The following is a 23,792-nucleotide window of genomic DNA, read 5'->3' as shown; positions in this document are numbered from 1 at the left end:
GTTATATTGACATTTTATTTTGAAACATTACGATAGTTATTTTGAGATGGACTTCCATAATTTTGAACCGCAGTCAGATGACATGAATGACACCTGACAGAATAAAATATACATTTAATATCTTCGATAAATAATTTGACACCATCCCAAAATTTCCTTTCAACACCATCGATAAAACATTTGACGCTATCTCAAAATTTCCATTCAACATCATTGATAAAGCATTTGACACCACTCAAAATTTTCGTTCAATATGATCTTTAAAATTTTTGACATCATTTCAAAATTTCCATTCAACTATATCGGTAAAACATTTGACACCATCTCAAAATTTTCCTTCCAACATTCCTTCTGAATTATGCCAAAGACAAATACTGAAAAGTAAAATATAAATAATTCAACAATAAAATCTATGCATAGTATAAAATGAAGTATCCTGAAAGCGTCTGTTTGTTAGAAAGAGAAAAACTCGACAAATATTTAACTGATATTGGAAATATTTGTACCATTGTGTAGGATATTTGTTGGGGAAGGTTTTAGTATATTGAAGAATAGAAAAAGGAGTTTTATAATTGAGATTTTACTTATTTTCCTACTACGATTCGCGAATGCGTAAAACAGCAGTATCTGTGGTTTGCACTTATTCGCGCATGTGCGAAACCTCAAATTGTGCATCGCAAATAGCAAGAGCTGTGATATGCATATGCGATACATTTGTTTGTTTAAGTCTGATTTTAAACACCGACTCAAAACTCATTAAGCCCGAAAAAAGGAAATTCAGCCTTGGACGGAGCACATTAAATGCCAAAACGCTTCGGTTGTTGCGCGATAATGAAAATGTAGAGGAAAGAAACGTTCGGTTTGCGAATATCACAGAAAGAATGTTCCCACTTAGGCAAGGAAAGTCTTCTGTTGAGCGAAGTAACCGTCTCTTTAAATCGCACAGCAAATGAATTACAGAGACAGAATAAAATCTCATGAGGGGCGAAGTGATCGCCGATCTGTTGACAGCGAAAGACATTTAAATTTGAGACAGAAGAGAAGTGAAAGAACAAACGTTCCTGATGTTTGGTCCGAAAAAGAGTACTCCGTCCTGAATTACAATCCATGTGCGGATTACGGAAATGATACTTCGATTTCAATAGGAATAATGTCTATAGTCTGACCATATTGTTCAACTTTAAAATGGAAAGATGAATCAAAAGGCATATGTTGTTTACAAGAAAAGATTAAATTAGAAGAAATCCTTCCCGCTCCTGAACCATCATATTCACTTCTTACTAATGAGCATCATCTTTACTCGATATCCCAGACCAAATTTATTATTCAATGGACACAGTTGTGTATAGTGAAGAAGCTGTTCATTATCCAAATGAAGTTTAAATTCTCTTAATTCATCTGCTTTACCTAAGCTGACATCCCCCTCCCCTTTCAAACTTGCTGGTAGAACGTTTATCCCACGAGGTTAGATTTAACTAGAATCAAGTCCGCACACACAGCGGACCTTTAGAAGAAGCAGGCCTTCCGGCTATATGGCCGAGACCTTAACACCTTTTGCATCGCTAAAGGGATTATTGGGCCTTTTGCTAAATAGAAATCTCCCACACATTACGAAAAAAGAACAATTAAGTACGTGAGACTAAAAAAAAAAATTATATTTGCTTTCTCTGACATTTTTAATCTTTTAATTAAGCATTTTATCTCTTAAAAACGCCCCTAAGAACCTAGAAATTCCCATGTTTCTCTCATGTTCAGTATATAAACAAATTCTATCGTGAACTGAAATTTTGAGATGTATTCATAAAGCATTAACGCCAAAAAATGTTCTTTATGCGAAGGTTGGCGTTTAAATCTTTTATGAGTTGAATATACGATTTAGAATTATATGTGTTTTGCCTTTTTCCACATAGTATATATATAGAGAGAGATGAAATAGTTTAAGGCGAAGCCGTGGACCTAACGATTAGTTTCTTATAAAATCCTTTTTTTTATTATTATTATGTAGATGCTCTTAAAGAAATTTCACTTACTGATTCAAATATTCATTTTATGTACCTGTATCTGCAGACAACTCCAGTTCTGAAAGTCAATCTCTATCTCTACAAATAATAACGATGAATGTCCATGATGACGATCAATTGGGAGGCTATTTAGCCTACGGCTGCCAAATTTGGAATTATGTATTGGAAGGTGAGAATATACATTTCGATATTTTTAAAGCAATTTTTTTATTTTAATTAAAATTTTATCTTTAAAAAAATTAAGTTTATTTGGCTATTTTCCACAATAACTTGCGAGAATATCATTATATGAACATAAATTTTACAAAGATTTAAAATTTTAAAAAATGTCTTTCTAATGAAGAAAATTTAATACTTGTGCAGATTTTTCCTGAATATTGGCATTTTTTTAAAAAAGATTTTGCCCTGTTTTCAACAATTCAAGTCGCTTTCATTTTCCCATCAAATATTACATCCAATAATTTCTTTTGAAAGCTAAAAAAGAATTTAATTTAATTCTATGTAATTTACAAGATGAATAAAAAAGTGAAGTTACAATATTGCAAAATGTAGAAAATAGATGAACCAGACATTTATGTTTTTTATAGTGCTATGATGTCATTAGATTGATCACCATTAGAAAAATTCAGGTCCACGATAAACGTAGTTTTAGTAAAAAGATTAAAATAATATAGCTTTAATGTCTGCCATTTTGAAGGAATCATATACAAGAAAGTATATCTAAAAAATTTATATTGAAATTAAAAATAAGCAACCCCAGCAAATGAAGTTATGATCCCAGCAAAACAAGTAATTGCCAAAGGCGACTAGTTACAAATAAAACTGCATATATTTAATAAAAGTCAACTCGTGCAGTTTTGTTGTAACCAGAAATTCATTCTAGTTATGGTACTGAACTCAAAACAATAATTTAAAATCGTTAGATCATCCTGAAAGCATGATTTTGCAGTTTTCAAAAATAATAAATCATCCCAACTACACAAATGTCCATACTGCATCAGTGTCAGATGTAGCATGATAGTAAAAATAGCATGTATCAAATCAATATATATATGTGTGTATATTTATATATATGATAGATCATGAATAGAGTCTGGTTTTGTATACTAATTCATATGAGAAAGTATATTTTATCAAATAACCTTGGATATTACATCTAACCAGATATAAATTTACAGATATTTAAAGCTATCATTTGGTGATATGATTATGAAAAAACATAAGAAGGTATTATCTCAGCAATCAGAATCTAATAACTGAAGCAATGTCTTGCAAATAATATCAAGTTACGAGTATGATAATAATAACAAGTTATTATTATATACAATAATATCATGAAATGATATCAGTATGAGCTTTGATTTTGATAAAAAACTGCTAACTATATTATTCAAATATTGAGAAAATATTCAATATCAAAACAACCTATGCTCTGATCAGTAGCATACAATATAGCGCGGTATTAAATAATATTCATAATATTGTATAGAACAGTTTAATATTGAATAATATAATAAAATATCGCATAATATTGTGTAATATGCTGTGTTTTCAGAAATGGATGGCTAAAATTCCATTTCTGGCAAATGTGTTTCATCTTACCTGTATTTCCAATGAACCATTTACAAACTAATCCAATATAATTATTCAAACAAATATTGTTATCAGGCCCTACCCAAATATATTTCTCTATCCTTTAGATTAAGAAATTTGCCCTTCCACAATAATAAATGTATATTTTACATCAGAAATGAAATTTTACAAAATGTTCGAAAATCTGAAACAGTTTTTAAAATTAAGAAAAACTAACTACTCAAAAACTTTTCAATTAAAATTTTGCACAGAGTAGTAATCATTAGATAGAGTAGTTCATTAATATCTATTCAATTATATTTCAGTACTCAAAATTGTTGATATATGAAGATACAACAAAAGTTTTCTTGAAGAAAAGAAATGAAAATGGACTGCAAGAAAAGTTTTTCTCAACACAATAGAGCTTGTTTGAAGAAATAGGTAAATTTTATTTATATAAAATTACATATAAAATCTACAAATGAACATAAAATAAAATTGCAGTTACAGAAAAAATTTTGTATATTGTAAAGAAATTTCAAAAATTTCTAAATAACATTTTGCAATTGTAAAAACAAAAATGGAATGTACTACAGATACATTTACTGCACATGAACTAAAATACATATTCATTGAAAAAGAATTTTTTAAATATTTTGTAGGACTAGTTTAAACAAAATGAACACCCAGTCATTCATGACACAAATGAATCGCTTTCATCTCTCTCTTTTATAGATAATAGAAGGCACAAGCATAAGTAATAAATATTAAGGTTATAAATGATTATTTTGTGTAAATTCATAACTTCAAAGAAAATTCATAAATTTTAGTGTCTTCAAAATATAGTTCATACATCACAACCTAAGAGAAACGTTACAATGAATTATAAATAGCAAAGCATGCAATTCCTTCTCTTTTTAATTTTCAAATATTTATTAATTAAAAAAAATAACATATTGGTGGTCTAAAATTCTTGTAATTAGAACAATATAGCATGCCAAAAAAGACAAATATTGTATCCAAATTTGAAGTTTTTTATTATAAAATATTGTTATATTAACAAGTGCACATAAAAAAAATCATCAAGTATTATTGATGAATAAAAGATACATCAAATAAACTATATTCAGATAAAATTTTACCTGAGTGTAGTTTATTTAAAAAAATCATTTTTTCAACCATCTCCTCAAAAGACAAAAATATAAAAAAATTTGCAAACTGAATTTTATGTCAAATTCAAATCCCTCCAACCACAGATTAGAAATTAAAAATAATAATTCTAGAGAAGGAAAGAATTTCTAAAAGATAAATTCAACATTCTTTTTAATCTTAAAAGATTTCTCATATATGAAATGAATTTTTAAAAGAATATAATTATTCACATTTTAAATATTTACATTAAAATAATCGATTTTGTAATAACATATAATAAAAGATTTGTGAAATTTCGCATATAAAGTCACATTAAAATAATCTATATTTAATAATAAAATATAAATAAATAAATATAAAAATGTTTACAAATTATAAAAGACTGGGTGTTAAATGATGCAATTTTTTTTACTTTTAACATTTTCTACAATGCATAAATGTAGAAAACCAATTATAATTATAATTAGTACAATTATAATAAATATAAAAATGTTTACTAATTAGAAAAGACTGGGTGTTAAATGGTACAATTGTTTTTTTACTTTTAACATTTTCTATAATGAATAAATGTAGAAAACTAATTACAATTATTCACAGGTTAAAATAATAAAAGCAATACAAAATTTAAATTATAAAATAGTATCATGAAATTTTTTCAAGCTCAACTAACAGAGGAAAACATACCCAACTCTGAAAAAGCTATATGCATATCAAATATATTATTTTAAAACTTTTACATAACGAAAATGGGCAGAGAAAGATGGAGACATTAAATATAAATGGAATAAAACAAGATACAACCAAAATAAATCAAAATATCACAAATATTAAACCCATCCCACAGCCTACCTTTCATTAATATTGGATAACAATTCATCATCATAATATCATAACAATTTTAACAATAATATCAATGCTTTCAATTTTATATTTTTAACTATTTACTAAATACTATATACATTTGTATTTATAAAGAACGAATGTAAAACTCAAAATGCATTTCATTTAGAGAAAATTTCCTCTATATCAAAGAAAACAAAAGGACGGATATTAAATCACAAAAGAAGGAAAAAAAAAAAAATGGACGTCTAACAAAGGAAAAAAAATGAAATAAAACTCTTCATTAAGCACCATGTTAAAATGAGACTTTGAGATTCAAATACTATATATTAAAAGTAGTAACTTTAGAATTTTATAAAATAATTAGGAGTACTAGTAGAAAGAATTTAAATTGGAAATATTTTATTAAAAAATGCATGTTAATATACATTTCCTCTTTTTTTAACAGTAAAATTGTGGAAGAGTGATTTTGATAGATATAATTCTAATGATAAAGATTTCGATGTGGCATATATACAAATATGATATGATTGAGATTCAAAAATTTAAGGATGACTGTAAATTATACAAAATGTAACACAATGAAAATATAAATACAAATAAAACTATATTATAAAATTTCAGATCATTCTATCACCGGAATAGTAAAGTTCCCTATTATATATAAACTGTAACATATATCATTTTTTTCTTCAATTTTTCCTATACCCACAGTGCATTATAATATTTTATTTTATTTTTCATAAATATGATCTATATTACACTAGAAATTAGTAAAATTATAAAACACTAATTAAAATACAAATCTAATATATTATCAAATTATTTACAAAATATTAAAGATCTTAAACTAAGTTTTTAGCCAGATTTTTGCCATGAAAGCTTACTTTGGCCAAGTACAGATTCTCAACTAAATGCAATAGTTATTTGACAGTGACAAAGAATGCACAAGCAGTAAAGCAAAAACAAGACAAAACGAAATTAAAATAAAAATCATGATAAAATTCATTACTAAAAAAAATAAATAAGTCCAAAAAAAATCCCAATACAACAAAAATAGATATATATATTCTGATTTTAAAAATAAATTTTTTTAATAAATATCATAACTTTACGAAATTGCTAAAAAAAGGTTTTGATTAGTAGAAGAAATTTAGAATGTTCATATCTAACATTTCAATAAATTACATTACTTTGAGATTTACCTACTCTTGGAAAAGTAAAGAAACAGAAATCTATGGATGATGGCAGTGTAAAAATATTCATTATATTATCTGATATTAGAAAAATGTAAAATTCCATGAAAAATGAGAGAATGCACACAAAGTATTGCAAAATAATCGTGAAGTCAAGTCAAAAGAATATATGGTTATGAAAAATATTATCCTGAAATATAGTGCAGAAAAATAAACAAAATATTTTCCTTTAGACCAGTGCACACTACATACATTTATCTTCACCCTCGCGATATTGACTATGAACACATACAATCAATATCACAATAATTTACAGATATAGAGGATCTGTAATCCCTTAACCCCTTTTATAACACGATTTGTTGAGCAAGGCAATAGCATGACCCATAAAGGGACACACAATATTATCTTCCTATTGTACTTCATTGTTATGTTTCTTAGCTTTCAGTCCTAAAAACATTTCTCATATAAACCATTCTTCTTTCTTGGGCACACCATGGCCAGTTTTACCCAACCGCACAGCAGTATCAGCATCTGGAGCATCTTTTGCACCAGTATCTTCATGAGTTTTGTATTCACCCTTGTGTCTGGACATGTAACGCCCAATCAAAACCGCCATCAGGATCAAGGCGATAAAAATTAATGCTAATATACCTGGAATTAAACATTTCAATATTATTGCACCCAATCATTTAAGAACAGAAATCTATTTTCTAAATAAAAGTGATCAATTTTATTCAAACACATATATGCAAATTTTTAAGCTCATTATGTTTTTATTTAAAATATTTATATTAAGAACTACTTGATGAAATTTTAAGGGCTTAAAACATTAAGAATAAAAATATGCATTATTATAAAAATCTATTTAAAGCTCCCAAAAAAATAATAGTCTTATATTCAAATTTTATCTTATTTATTATGATTTGCTAAATAATTGTATCAGTTTTCATTCTATCTACTGTTCACTAATTCTTTACTGCTTATTTTTTGTACACTTATAATTGTGAAAAAATGAAATGAGAAATCCAATGAAAATGAAAGTAGAAAGGAGAGAGGATTTGCCATAAAAAAGTTTTTAATTGTTGCTATTAATTACTGACACAAACATATTAATTTGTGTCAGCAGTTAATTACTCAAGTATTTCTTGTGCTAGTGTGTTGCTTTCAATTAAATTTTAAAGACAAAAATATTTTTTCCTGCAATGCTCCCTTGAGCTTTTATTTATTATAAAAAGGGCACACATATAATAATTGCATAAAAAAATTATATTAAAATCAAAGATTAATTTATTAACAAGATTTAAACACACTATAAGTAAAAATTGTATAAGTGTAATATTTAATACAAATATATATGACATTTCACAGGCTTGGAACACAAAGAACTAAACTTTATAAAATTATGAACTGTGCTAAACATAAGCAGTAAGCAAAATAAATATGATTAAATGAATATATTAATAATAAGAAATAAATATTTTAAATGAATAAATTTAATTAGATAAAAAAATTAATATCCCTAAAGGATGATAAAATTCAATCTGAAAAATGCTGAAATCTGTATTTCTGCGGAATTGTGTCCTATCTGATACACATAATTTTTACAAATACAAAGAAACACACACTAAAACTGACTAAAATATATGAAAAATGTAGTTGGAAAAAAAAAGGCATGTATTTAATTAAGTACCAGCGTTTTTCATTATTATTAATTATTCTCTTACCAATAGTTCAAGAATTAAGTGATTCAATGTTTTTTTACAGTCTAAAAGTTTTTTAAATAAATAAGAAAAACAAAACATTATACTTCCAAAGATAAAAGTTCTATGTAGAAATTTTTTTTAACAATTTATTAGAATTAATAATTTTTAAAAAAATCAATAAAATACAATTGGAAAAGTCAAACTTATATATTAAAATAAAACCATGAAAAAAACCTTACCAGAATTATAATAAAACAAATGAATTCAAGAAATTAAAGTGTCAAGATTACCTCCTAATATGGCAGAATCATCTCCACCGGCTGTATAAGCCTCAATGCTGACTCCAGGTGGCAATGTTGGTGGTGGACGAGTCTGCCTAATTTCTGGAGGATGAGTAACTGGTTCAATACCACAATCATCTTCTCGTATGTCCTCTGGAACAGCCCAGACATTTGACCGTCGGCTTTCTTGAAATAATCTTCGCAGAGGAAAGTGGTCATCAAACTGAACACGAGAAATACAACCACTGAAACCTTCTCCAGTTCCCATAGATTCTAAAAACAACAGAATACAAAATTATGTTTCAGAAATAAATAAATAATGTTATAATTGAAAATCATACTTTATATCAGGGAGGGAGATAAAAAAAAATATTTTCTACAGATCTTTTTTGATACAGTAACTTTTGTCATTATATATAATATTTTAACAATGCAAATGCAATTGGCCATTATGAAAACCAATAATGAAAAAAAAAAAAGACTTCAAAATTTAACTCTTTCTCAATTTACATAAAATAATATTAATTATACAATATTTTTATGTTGAGCACAAAAATAACACCCATTTTTCTGTATCTCATAAGAAATTTTTTTTACAACTGTGGAAATAAAAATTTGAACTTGGGGTATTTTTAAAAACACTTGTGTATACAATCTACAAAACAGTCATCATCTTAATAAAATTTGCTCCAAAGAAGAAAAACAAAAAAAAAAAAAAAAAAAAAAAAAAACTGAAAAATCAAAAAAATAATATAACTTTAGATACATATCCAAAAAGAAATTTCTTTAAAAAAATTAGACAAATTTATTTAAATTTTTGATAATGATATGTTTGTGATTCTCAAAATTTGAAACTGGTTTAATATCACTTTATTATTTCCAACAGTAATCGCCCATCATACACACCTCCCAGTGTAAACTTTTTATCATTTTTATATGCAATTAATAACTTGGCGAAATCTTTTACTTGTTCCTCATTCAGTGTACCAAGACATTTAGGAGAATATTAAAGATGGCAATGCAACAACAAACATATTTTTAAATCCTTGAAGTCTTTTCCCTTTTTTAATATATTTTTATCTTTAAAGTTTTGCAGCAGTTTCTCCCCCTCTTTCTGTGTACAATCAAGATCTTTGTAACTTCCCTTGCAATTCTAAATGACATTGTTGGAACTAATCCATGTATTTTTCTCTTCTCAACTTATTCCTACCTTAAATTTTTTTATCTTTTGATAACTGTGTTACATCTGGAACAACAAACAAAACTTCTTAGATTTTACCTCCTAATAATTACGAAAAGGCATCCATTACACAGCAGAAGCAATCATTACTTTTATCCAAACATTAACAAACTGTTCCATCAACCTTAATATTATGTGCAAAAATAGAAGGAAAAGTTTAGATTTTCAAAATTTTGCTGAATTATCTTTTAGATCCCATAATTAAATTTTTCATTTTAGGTCATTATTTCCATACCCAGTGTTAGTCTTCAGAACTACTTTTCTCACTTGCATAAGGAGCAGGGAATTTTGGGGGTTGTAACATTACTGACCTAAGAGCTTGGTAAAGAAAATAAAATATATACAACTTTACCAGTTAAATTCTTAATATTTTATTTCAATTCAGAGAGAGAAAAACAAATCCTTCAAACTCTTATAAAGGTTTTTATATGATTCCTTCATTGAAAGAACAGCATAAAGTGAAATAAAATTATTACTTTTATTATCCTCCTGCCTTTTTTTTAATCTGTAAAAAACTACGAGTGATGAGGAAAAGAATATTTTTGTAATCAATTTGTCTAATAAATTAAAAAACAGTTAAACTCTGCAAATTCCGATTCATACTGGCCAGAGTATAGCTTTTTTCATTGATTTGTATTCTGCATCTTTAAATTATCTTTTCTCGAAATCAATTAAAGTAGTAACAAAAAAAAATGCTAAAGTTAGTCAAGATTGAGAAGAAAAGAAACGGAAACAACTTATCAAACAATGTTAATTTTCTACAAAAAGATTTTGTGATCTGATAGATCATTCAAAACATGAGAGTTATTATTTTAAGAGCATAAATTTGTAAACATTAACTGATGATGTTAAAAAAGAAGAAACTTACCATTTCTTCCAACATATATGCTTTTTAATCGATTAAATTGTGCATCGGCTTTTTCGTCTATCTTAAATGTATGTATAATAGGTTCATAATTGTCAACCTGCAAAAATCAGGAAAAACAATTGCTAGAAATTCAATACAAAGCATTTAATGTCATTCAGGAGGAACAAAATTTTGAAATAACAAAATGCTTACATATATTGTCACTGTAGCTCCTTTGTCACTTCTAAGAATTCGTAAATCATGATGTTGTCCCAAAGCAAAATTCTCATTTTTTATGATTATTTCTTGTCTTTCGAAGCCAAAGTCAAATACTAGACGAAGGTGGCCTAAAATAATTAATAATTTTATTAAAAATTCTAGGGAAGTTCCACAGTATGTAGTTCAAAATATCTAATACTCCAATACTATACTTATTTTACTTCAGAAACATTTAAAATTGAAACAAGTCTTTTTAAAATTTACTACTATCAAATTATAGCACTGGCAAGAATACATTAGCAAAAAAAAATATCTGCATTTCAGAAATAGATTAGATGTTTATGAAAAAAATATTGGTATATAAATAAAACATATTTTATTTATATTATAATTATTATTATATGTACAGTAATTTCTCCACAGTAATACACAATACATTTATAATAAGAAATTTATTAAGATAAAGCACTAAAATTTTTATCTTAATTTGCATTAACATCTTAAATACACATTCAAAAAAAATGTTTCTATTAGCTCTATTTTTTAGTAATCATTAGAAAAATTTATGTAGCTTTTACAAATCATTAGAAATTTTCAAAATTATTTGTAGCAAAACAGATACTTTAAAAACTATAATATTCATAATTAAAATATGTTATATTTACCACTAGTGGACATCATTAAATTCAAATATTCTTCACTATATGATGATATTCCAACTATCATTCCAGTTTTATCTGTAGTAGTGAAACCTACCCGAATGTATTCCTCCAAAGTTGAAATAGAATTCTCAAAATTATACCGAATATAGCTGTCAGAACGCAGATTCACTCCAATTTCTATAAGAAATATAAATACATATTGGAAAATTGGCAATGTACAGTAATTTCTGCAATACAAAATAAGTGATAAATAATATAAAAACTACATCTAATTACATATATATACATATATATATATATATATATATATCCTCAACAGAGAGGGAAAAATTGTGTAATAATATGAACAAAATCTTACCATCAGCACAAATAGGACCTTTAAATCCTGTCCATTGACAATCACAAACATAGCTTGAATACCCTTCAATGCATGTACCATTATTTAAGCATGGGCTACTCTGGCATTTACCAACACATCCATTTGCAATACCATATGGATAATCCACAGCTAAACGCTGCAGATCTACAACAGCACCATTTAACATAAGTGCTCGCATACAACCCACAAAGCCTTCTCTATATTCAACAGTTGCACCTATATGGGGGGAAAATATCATTATTTAACAGAAACCAAACGAAATTTACTTCATAACTAAATTTTTATTTTAAATATTAAAGTAAAATAATATCATTTTACAGAATTTAGCTAATTTTTATTTTTATAGTATATATAAACAACTTAATAATATTCAATTTTAAAAATAAGTTTGCTAATATGTGCTAATTTGATTAGTGTTTCCTGAAATCAACATGTAGATCCCATTCAACAAGTCTATAACCTTATATACATGTTCTTAGTTAATTCTTAATTAGTTGCACATATAATATATAAAAAAAACAACTATTTAAGTTTCATTCTGTGAAACTAAATCAAATATGCATTAAATATGAGAATTCAAAATAATAATAATAAAACTAGAGCTTAATGATCAAAACAATGAATCCTGTCATTTTTTTTAATCCTGATTAATACAATAAAATAACTTTATAAATAAAAAATTGAATTAAACTATATATACTGCTTATATTAAATGCTTAAACAAGAAAAAAAAATGAACACATCCTAAAACCATAATAATTTCACAAAAATTTCATTTGTTTTTAGCCACATACATATGAATGTCCAATTAAATTGAGGAAAAATTAATCCGTAAATTAATTTAGCAAACCAGACAGCAAATAAAACACATACACCCTAAAATGAAATATACAGATTTTCTAAAAACTTATGGAAATTTTTAAAGGAAAATGTATAAGAAAATGCTGCTAAAATTTAAACCATTCATTTCAGTTCATATCATCATCAATTCAAATATAAAATCTATTTAAAAACATATAAAAAGAATATTCTAAGAACTCCCATAAAAATCTAGAATATTTAGTTTCTTTATACTTAAGTACAAACTAAAAATGAAATTACTACAATTAATTTTTCAAACAGGATAACTTTTCACTCATATTTTAGACCGAAAAAAATATCATTTTATAGGTATCTTCAAATTTCATTCAACATAAAATAAAAATGTTGATAATAATTACCTATTACAAGTTTGCTAGTGAGATACAAAGCTCGAACAGGTCCTGTTCTTTCCTTTATCTCACCACTTAAGCTCCCATCAACCACGACACGAGCCTCCTTCCTGTTACGTTCAACCAAAACAGAATGCCAGTTATTGTCATTCAGCTTGTAAGAAGTTTCGACACTTACTCCAAGAGGACCATTGCCTGCATGATACTGAAACTGTATTTGATCTCCTTCTGCAAAATGCAAAACATACCAATATTAGTTATACAAACAAACAGCCATGTTCAATTTATCAATCATTATATTAATAAATATAGGAAGAAAATTGTGTAAGTTAAATATCTTTTTAAAGAAATATATTTGTTTAAATATCCTAAAGACTAAGTAGACAGTACTTTTCATAAATAATGATTCAGAATTTGAGAAATACTTTCTTCCCTTTAATATGCATTTAAGAAATGATATACAATTTTTGAAAGAAGAAAAATAAAAATCCCTAAAGTGATTTTTTCTCAAATATTTTTTTCTCCTCAACTGAGACATATACACCAAAAAAAACCAAAAAGTAGCATTTTTAACAAATAAAAAGCAAACATGCAAAGAATGATTATTTAAAACAATGTATATAATGCTGTAAATAGATATAAAATATATCTGACATTTTATAAATTCTTAATTATAGCATTAAAATGTCCTACTTGTCAAGAAAAAAGTAAACTTCAATACAAATCCAATCTTGAAAATATATATATATAGAATTTTACTCTAATTACTTACCTACAAGCATTATTTTGATGTAATCAGTTGGACCTCTACTGCTAACTAAAACTCCATTTTCAGCAGTAGTCTTGAACTGGAAATATATATCACCAGAATGACCCATGTCAAAAGTAGGAAGATCAATGGTTGCATCTTCATAGTAGAAAGTAACTGTGTTATCAAAAAGAGCTGAAAAAAAAGAAAAGTATCATTAGATAGGCAGTATTTCAGTTAACACAAGAACTTTATTTTGATTTACCGTCATGATATATATTTCCAGACCACAAACTTCCAAATAAAGAAAGTTTTACAACATAAATAAAAATCAAGCTTTAAAATACATTTTTAAAATTATTTTATTTGTGTTGCAGATAAAATAAATTAATATTTAAAATTGTAACTAAAAATAAACAACTTTAAAAAATTAGACATTTAAACACTTAAATAATTTTTTTAAATTTTACAAAGGAACATATAGCAATGCAAAAAAGCAACAAGGGTGACTATTGAGTATTTAATTCTTATTCTTAAGACGTTTTGAGAAGAATGCTCAATATAAAATCCCTATTAATTCCTAACTGAACAAATGTATTTAATTAGGAATCATTTTAAACAATTTTGTATTCTTCTACTGGAAACTTTCTCAATTATATTTGCAATGCAAGCCAATTACAAACGGTTGCACAACAAAATGCAAATAAAGTATTAATGAAATTTGAAAAGCAGAACACCAAAAATTTTTCTGCCATATATTTTGGAAATAATTATTCTAAAATAAGCATTTCCAAGTTGGTGCCTTACTGGTACATAAAAAAAAAAGACATAATTGCAAATGTGATAATATTTCAAAACTTTTGTTTATTAATACTACATTCATTTGTAATTAGGTTTGTTGTACTTCCAAAAATGAGAAATCGATACTTAAGAACTCGACTCGAATACGACTCAGAAGTTTGCTATAGTTTCTGACAATAATTGAACAAAATATGTTCCAAAAACATGAAACGATACTTTTTTGATCAGATCTGTACTTTTTCAATTTATAATCATTCAATTACAAAAATGTAAATAAATAACAAAAAATTAGGACAGAGATTCAAAGTAAGTCCAGAGAGAAATGATAGACATGGATAAATCAAAAAGCATACATGAATAACAAAACAAATTAACAAAGAAATTAAATATGATCAAATCAAATTATGAATACATTAATTAATTAATGAATACATTTAAATCTCCCTCCACTGAAATTGGAAATCTTTAAAAAGCAATCAATGAAACAAATTGATTTAAAAAAAAACAAGATTATACTCAGTTTATGAACTTTTTAATCAATTAAAGATGACAGTTAATATCAAACTATTTCTATTTTAAATGAAATATCAACATTTTACTAAATCTTCTTTCATAATTTAATAATAAGAAAAAACATATTTTTAATTAGAATTAATCAGAATTAACCCATTGATTACAGACAAATGAAAAAATCAAACATTCTATAATGAAGTTTTTAAGGATGACATAGCAGGGTGTTTACCCAGCTTTTTAAATAATTCAGTTTGTAATTTCACTCAGATCAAGGCACATGTAGGCAATGACGGGAATGAGGTGGCGGACAAATTAGCCAAAACTGCGGCTAGTGCTAATCAAGATCGGAATGTAATGAAACTTCCAAGATGTCATCTGAAGAACATCCTCCAAACCAATATGATGACAAGATGGCAAAAGGAATGGAAAGAAGGTGAAACCAGCCGGTCCACATTCAAATAATACCGAAAGTATCTCTCTATGTGGCCAACTGGAACAGAGCGTGTATCCTTTTCTTCACTGGACACGGCCCATTTTCAACATACCTACACATATTCAATCTGGCGAAATCTCCTTGCTGTAGCTGTGGGGAGATAGGATCTCCAATTCACTATGCCACCGAATGCTTACTGACTCTCTCATGGAACATGAGAAAGCCAGAAACAAGTCTCGAAGAAGAATGGTACAGGAGAGTTGCATCGAATACCTTTTCATGTGGCAAAATCCACTCCATAGTAAACCATATTCATAAATACCAAGACCTCTTCAAGATTACACAATAGCCATGACCAAAATGGCACTTGTCAAAATCATCCGAAATTATAACTTCAAAAGTTCCTCAAAGTGCAGTTCGAAAGAAATCAAAACCACAGGATCCAGATGGACACTACAGATTTCTGATTTTGCAGTGATTGTTTATATGCTTATACATGTCATACAGATATTCTCAATGTAATTCGTCATTTTTTTTTCTTTTCAGTTAGTAATCTCATTTCCCTGTAAGTTTAACCCATAGTCACCACTTGTTTAAGTACTCTTGTCCTCTCCATCCAGTTATTACTTCACCAAAAAATTGAATACAGTCATGTAGGATTTGACACTGATGGGATTCTTTCTGAAGATCCCTGGATGGTTCGTCATCTCTTTCTTTTAACATTTTTTCTTTTTCTCTCCCCCTCCCCCTTCCTTCCATCTTGTGTTATTCAACTGGTTAGATAACTTAATGTTATAGGCACCAGGGGCACAGGATGGTATTATGTTATGTAATTTCACTCCAAAGCCTTTAGAGTTGTTTCACTTATTAGCAATAGAACTATACAATATACATGGTGTAACGGCATTAGAAAAGAGCAAAATGATTAAAGAAATTATTTAAACTAGGTGAGTAGAATACTGATTGTTTAAGATACATTAAAGATACCAACTTAAGTATTATAATTATATAAGCACATAAAATTAGAAAGTACATAAAATTCAGTAGGAAATTTAACTTTGCTATAAACTGTTAAGTAAAGTGTTAATATAAAAAGCATCCCAATATATTCCAATTAGTAATAAAGTCAAAATTAATAACATATTTCTAAACAAAGAAAAAATATTTACTTGTAAAAAGTAATTATCTTAAATCAACACAGCTTTGAACTTTTATTTTGGAACAGATATACAAAAGAGTAACAATAAAAATAAATTTGTATTCCATACAAAAATAAAAATATAAACACCAAAATGCCAGGTACTTACTATCTCCTTCACAGATAAGGGGTCCTAAATAGTAACGACCCTTTTTATCATCTAAAGTTGTTCCAGTGTCACCAATACGTAGTTGTCTTACTGGCAAAAACTCTTTTTGAGTTAAATCTCCCTCATCAGATAACCATCCATCCTTGTCATAGCCTTCTGAATCACAATTGCACCATTTTGTTGGATCTTTGCAAGTTCCATACAGTCCACAATTGCATTTTCTTGAACCAGGTAAAGATCCACCCCAATAATCCATTTGTCTGTTATTTCGACTTACCCACCAAGAAAAAGGTTCAAAAGGAGCAGGTTCAGAAGCTGGAAAAGAACAAATTGGATTAAGAAACATTTTCGAAATTGCATGCATGTTCACAGGAAATAGGTAAAAATAAACACCCGAGATTAAAGGGGGGAACTTCAGATGTTTATAACAAAAAATTTTGATCTAAAAATGTTTATTTTTATATCTGTGCACAGATTCAAGTAATTTTTCACATATAAATTGCTATCTTCCAACTAGATAAAACACATAAAATTTAACTGTACTTTAAAAGTTTCAATACAATTGAAATTTCCAACAAAAAAAAAATCTGCATGAAAATTTTAGAAAAACAATTTATTTATTGGGGAAGGGAATCTAAAATAAGAAACTTTAATGTATAAAATAGTTTGCTTGACACATAAAATATGTGAAAAATGACAACAGTTATAATTAATCAAGCAAAAGCAGTTAAAGACAAAAACTGAACAAATTTACATTAATTTGCCTCACCTGGAGAATTGAAAAGCCTTGTTTTATAACATTCATAACGCAAGTTCTGCCGACAGCTATACGATCGATTGACAAGCTGGATAATTTGTTCCATTTCAGCATTATAGATGATGTTCTGAATAAAACTTCCAGGTTTACTGAAACCTTTAACATCTGTAGGTCTTTCATTCTTGTGATGCAAAATTGTAACAGCAGCACCTTCAACTATAATTAATTTTAAAAAGTATGAATTAAGAATTCATTGAAATATATTACTAACTATGCCTTTTTAAAAATAAATAATTTATTTAGAAAATTTATTTAAAATCATGAAATGTTTATCAATAAATTAAGCAAATAGATTGCTTTTTAGGAATTTCAATAATAAAAAAAAACATAATTTCAAAAAGCAGAAATAACAATCTTTAACTGCACACAATGATATCAGACAGGTGCACAAGATTATAAAGATGATTAAAAATTACATAATTAAGAACTACAAAGAAATGCATAAATATTTAAAACAATTCTTGAATTTATCTTATAATCAGGCAGAATAATTTTAAAGAATATTTCCTTAGCTTTTCTTGTAACAAATTTCTTTTTGTTGTACATTTTTTCTTAATAGATATCATTTAAAATTTCAGTAATTTTTAAATGTTGATTTAAATATCATTCCTTATATATGATATATATATTTTCCATTTTTATTGTTGTTTTCATTTCATAGAGAGAAGAAATGGGAAAGCAAAGGATGCTTTACCAATTGTTAAAAAAAATAAAAATCCCTTTCAAAATGCATATACAAAATCATGAAAACTACCATGATTTAATAAACAATTTCTACAAAGTAATTCATTAATTTGTTCTTTGAAACCCAAGAGCCAAAGAATTTATGGATAACATTTAGTAGATCATGAATTTTCAATTCTTTGTTAGCAAAAATATTATTGTATCCTTAAAATCTTCATTAAAATAAAAAAAATGAATTAAAAAATTTTTTTAAACTTTTATGTATTTTAATTTATATAAGTGTATCTGATTAATATGGAGTAGGGGGGGAAAAACCTGCATGCTAATGGAGATCATAATTCTGTTATCACACACATGAATAATTAGAAAGAAAATATTCAGGTGATTAACCAATTTGATAAATGAGTAAAATGAATTACATTTCAATACATTTATACCATATACAGTTCAAGAAAATGAATGGTTTCTAGTTTTGATCACTAGAAGAAACTTCTAATTAAATTTTTAAATAGTCAAAAAATTATTTTTAAAAATACACTCACATGGATATTCACATGTAACAGGAAACGAATCTAAAGGTCCACTTCCATCTATATCAATGTTGATATCTACTCTTCTAGTTCTAGGATGTGATAATTTGTAAGCTTCACAGGATAAAGAATTTACAGCTGCAAATAAAGCAACAATGATTTTATTGTAACACAAAAACACTTCATATAAATTAGGAATATTTATTAACAGAAAAAATTACTTACGGATATGGCAAACAGCTCCAGAATAACCAGTTCCATCACAATCGCATTTAAATTCTTCCCAATTTTGTTTACATATTCCGCCATGTTCACAAGGATTTGGGTTACATCTTTAAAGAGGAAAAGCATATATTAGTTATTAAATAAAAGCAAATATAATAAAATCAAATAAATACATATAATTAACTAAATTTTATTAGATATAAAAATGCAGAATGAAATAATTACCTATCAGTCATTTGGCAGGCATCAAAAACCACTCCTTCAGAAGAATAACGATGACTTGGCAAGGAAGTGACTCTAATATAATGACCTTCAATGTGAATGTACCTCATGCACCCAATAAAGCCTTTAGTTCCATAAAGACCACCTAAAATACCCATTTAAATATTTCAAATAAAATAGTTTCATGTCATCATAATATATAAAAGCCTAATCTAGTAACAAATAATAATATTAATTACAATGATTCTTTACATATATTATGGTTGTCCCCTACTCTTTTTCCTCTGTTACATTATAAATTGTTTTTCTTACATTCAGTAGCCTTTATCCTAATATATTCAAACAATTGTATTGCTGAATATTATATACAAGGTGATCATTGAATAATGCTACAAATACCTCATTTAATCATTTTTTATATATATTTTCTAAAAGAAATGATATTAACAATTAAAGCGATAGGGAAAAAATTGCATCACTCCCAAAACTCGCATAGAAAGAAAAAAAACATTACATTTTAAATAAAATCACCACAAATCATCTGACCATTATTACTTCCTTTTCAGCCAATTCAATTGCACTTAAAAATTCATTTTAATAACTTAAATACAGGTTTCAATCAGAATCAAATGGCAAAATTCTTCGGATAAACCTATTTGGATAAATTCATTAAAATCTCAAAGATTTTTAAGCAAACTTTCTTAAAAATGTTTAACATTAACCCTTTATTATTCTTTTAATTATTTCTTGAAATTTCTTGGTGATTGGTGTAATGAAGCAGTTTTATATTTGTAATACTTTGGGAATAAAGAATGCTTAATCTGGAAGTGATGATATAAAATTTAACAACATTTCTGTTGATGCTGATAGATAACTGATTAATCTCTTGTCAGGTAATTAAAAATGATTTTAGAGCATCCCAGAATTTCGCATGAAGAAAAAATTAAATGGATAAGTTTGCCTTGGCGACATCTTTCCCGTAAATATCTCATCAAAATCTATTCACACAATTTTAACTCACTTTTACATTTGCAAATTTAATATCATAAAATAATAAAGAAACAGTAATACCTCCAACCAAATATTCATCCCCTGTCAGCATTGAAAATTGTTTTGTAGTTATACTTGGTACTTCATCAACATGAAGTTCAATATGATTCTTCTCAAGAATAAGCATAATTCTATGCCATAATCCATCAGTTAGATACCCTAGATGGAAAAAGATTATTAGTTTATGAAAATGGATAATGCTTAAACAAATTATTTATTAAATAAATACTTACTGTCAGAAGCTTGAGTTGCAACTGCAGGAGTATTTTGTCCTTGCAGTTCAATTTTAATTTTGCCTTTTTCAAGATACACCTAAACAAGAGATAAAACATTATTATTAAAAAAAAATCGAATTAAAATTTTTAAAATTCCAATTTTGAAAAATGGTACAAATAATATGAATAAAAATCTTTTTTTTTTTTTTTTTCCCTTTTTAGAACATAAAAACAGATATAAAATGTCAAATTTTATGCTGATACATTACCACAACATGTGTCATGTAGAAAATAAAATTCTGATTGTTTTTAAAAAGATTAAATCTCACAGATGTAATGAAATCGATAATTAGATTAATAAACAGTTTCTTTTTTTTCCTGATATAAATAAAATTCTATTAAAATTTTTTTGAACTATATCTGAAAAATGGAAATACAATTACAGAAAAGAAGTGAATGAAAAAATTTTCTTCCTTAAAGAAAACTCTTTAAGGACAATTTACAATTATTTATTTTAAACACTAAATGTTTACATGGATAACCCAAAAAACTAAACATTCTTAAATTTAAATTCCATATTATATAAAAAAAAAAAAAAACTGGCTTAATTAGTCTCATGAAGTTGATAGTACTCAAAAATGAAATCAATTAGGACACTGATGCATTAATATAGCAAATCAGCAAATACAACTGTTATCAAATCCAAAAATTAAAAAAAAAAAAAAATACTAAAAAATACTAAAAAAACAAATATATTAAAACATTGCTTTAAGCAATTCTGAAAAATATATAGCATAATTCAAATCTCCTCACAAAGATATTTGTTCAGTAAATGAAGGATTATCTTGTATGATGAAGTCACCAATGCACCTCATAAGGATGAACAAACAAATGAATAATGTCATCTTTATATAACCAAATATCAATAGTGCATATATAGCAACGAGTCGCCTATCTAAACCCATACACTGGATCTCGCAAATCTGCCTATTTTAAAGATATGACAGATAATGCAAGTACATAGTTCAATCTGAATTAGCAATTTTCTTGAATAATGAGCAAAAAAAAAAAAAAAAAATCTTATTTAGTTGTGCTCCAATTAGCATGTGAACTCAAACCTCCTACTTGGTGAGATGGTATGAGAGATACACACATTGCAGAACATTTTGTTTACAAGGCTCTTTCATGAGACCTTTTTTAAGCATTTAACTTAACTAGGACTTCCAGTAGATGCTATCAAGAAAAAAGGTCAGTTTTGGTAAGTGTAACAATTCTGCACTTTTCCTGGCAGTTAGCTGCAAAAAGCATTCATCCATAGTCTTTCTTAGCCATATTCAATAGAAACTGATTTCTAATTGCTTCTACAAACCTATAGTCTATGAATGCAGGAAAAACTTGCAATCAAGCTTTTTGCTAGATAAGCCTATTTTTATTTGCCTAAGACAAGCCATTGTAGTTTTTCAGATAAATAATGTTGAGTAGTCATATTTAAAAAAGGAATTTCTCAAAACTTCATTATACAATTTCTAATAACAGAAATTATATATATTTAAAGCCTGCTTTTAAAATGTGTCCAATGATTTGAAATGGCAGCAGTTTTATTAATTTCATACCATATTTTGAAGCAGCATTACTTTTTGAGTATATTGCAAAATTTTATGAAAATATACTTATTTTTAGCAGAGAAATACTTTTTCTGACTTTCCCCCATTTTCTGAAAGTCAATACATTTAATTAGCATTCGGGAAATCTGATGACAACAGAACAACTGAAGCTAATAAAAGGAGAAAATTGCTACATGGGTTTCTACTCTGTTTCCATAAAAATAAATAAGATATTTAAATAAAGGGCCTTGTAAAAAACAACATTAAAATTTGATTTCTGATTCTTTTTTCTATTCTTTCTTTTTCTTTTCCCCTTCTTTTCCTACTCGACATCAATTCAATTAAACAAAAAAAAATCTCTATTTTTACCTTTACAAATCCGTCTTGAGAAAACTTGTTATAGAGAAGAAGACCATCTTCATTGAATGACCTAAAATCAAAACTACAGTTCATAACAGGCTGCTTGTAACCTGACAGTTTCAGATGAGCTTCAGAAGTAGCAAATGTGACTGGAATGACTTGTTCATACTAATGGAAAAAAATGACATGAATTCATAAAAATATCTACAATTGTAAGTGCTGACTTAAAAAAATTATTAAGTAATGAAAAATGTTTTAAATAATCATGAAATGCAATGTAAAAGCAATTAAGAAATTTATAAAAGAAAATTACATAAAAGTAATTTTAATAAGTAATTTTTAAAAATACTAAGCAAGCAGTTTATTTAATAATAATAAATTTGATTCTAAGGAAATTTATACAAGTGAAAAATTTATACATTGGGATAAAATTATATGTACATACATATAAGTTATAATTTCAACAATCTTGCATTCTTAAAATTATTATTTCCTTTTTACTTGAATCTGGGCTTCACTTTAATTTCTGAGATGTACGAGTTTTTGGTTCCCACACTTTTCAAATGATATACATACATAAAATAAATGCTAAACTCATCTAAATTTAGGGAAAATTCCCTTTAGAAATTATATATGTATATTTCTAAGGAAATTGTATAAGTATACTTCTAATTTGAGTATATTTCTAAATCCTTGCTTTCTTTATTTTTTTTATCATTCTATTTGAAAGGTATTGGTGTTTAATCATAAATTAAAAAAACAAAACAAAACAATCTCTGCTGAAAAATATATTGTTTCTTTAATAATATTAAGAGCAATAAAAGATGCTATTTAAAGAACTCATTGTATGTTACTTTTAACAGAAACAAATCATATACATATAAATATACATACACACACACTCATAATTTTGCAGATGTGTGGCCAAAAAGAAGAAACTTTAGGGAGTAAAATTTA

The 23,792-nt window shown here is 26.7% G+C and overlaps 1 protein-coding gene across 3 annotated transcripts in view; it reads right to left on the bottom strand.

Moving 5' to 3' along the window:
• Positions 1-4,080: 4,080 nt before the first annotated feature.
• LOC129963529 (neurexin-4-like) overlaps positions 4,081-23,792 on the bottom strand; it is a 30,227-nt gene continuing 10,515 nt past the window's right edge. For all 3 annotated transcript variants that reach the window (XM_056077977.1, XM_056077968.1, XM_056077985.1), the window contains 16 exons: positions 22,845-23,003; positions 20,890-20,968; positions 20,678-20,815; positions 19,610-19,751; positions 19,385-19,491; positions 19,172-19,297; positions 17,898-18,101; positions 17,129-17,443; positions 14,099-14,269; positions 13,336-13,554; positions 12,095-12,331; positions 11,740-11,913; positions 11,069-11,202; positions 10,877-10,973; positions 8,778-9,041; positions 4,081-7,435 (listed from right to left, as the gene is read on the bottom strand). In XM_056077977.1, the coding sequence (XP_055933952.1) occupies positions 7,245-7,435; positions 8,778-9,041; positions 10,877-10,973; positions 11,069-11,202; positions 11,740-11,913; positions 12,095-12,331; positions 13,336-13,554; positions 14,099-14,269; positions 17,129-17,443; positions 17,898-18,101; positions 19,172-19,297; positions 19,385-19,491; positions 19,610-19,751; positions 20,678-20,815; positions 20,890-20,968; positions 22,845-23,003 (2,757 nt within the window). In that variant the 3' untranslated portion in view covers positions 4,081-7,244. The remainder of the gene's footprint in view (positions 7,436-8,777; positions 9,042-10,876; positions 10,974-11,068; positions 11,203-11,739; positions 11,914-12,094; positions 12,332-13,335; positions 13,555-14,098; positions 14,270-17,128; positions 17,444-17,897; positions 18,102-19,171; positions 19,298-19,384; positions 19,492-19,609; positions 19,752-20,677; positions 20,816-20,889; positions 20,969-22,844; positions 23,004-23,792) is intronic.

The sequence above is a fragment of the Argiope bruennichi genome, chromosome 1 (assembly GCF_947563725.1).
Source record: "Argiope bruennichi chromosome 1, qqArgBrue1.1, whole genome shotgun sequence".
NCBI lineage: Eukaryota > Metazoa > Arthropoda > Arachnida > Araneae > Araneidae > Argiope > Argiope bruennichi.
This window is presented reverse-complemented; position numbering and strand designations above follow the sequence as displayed.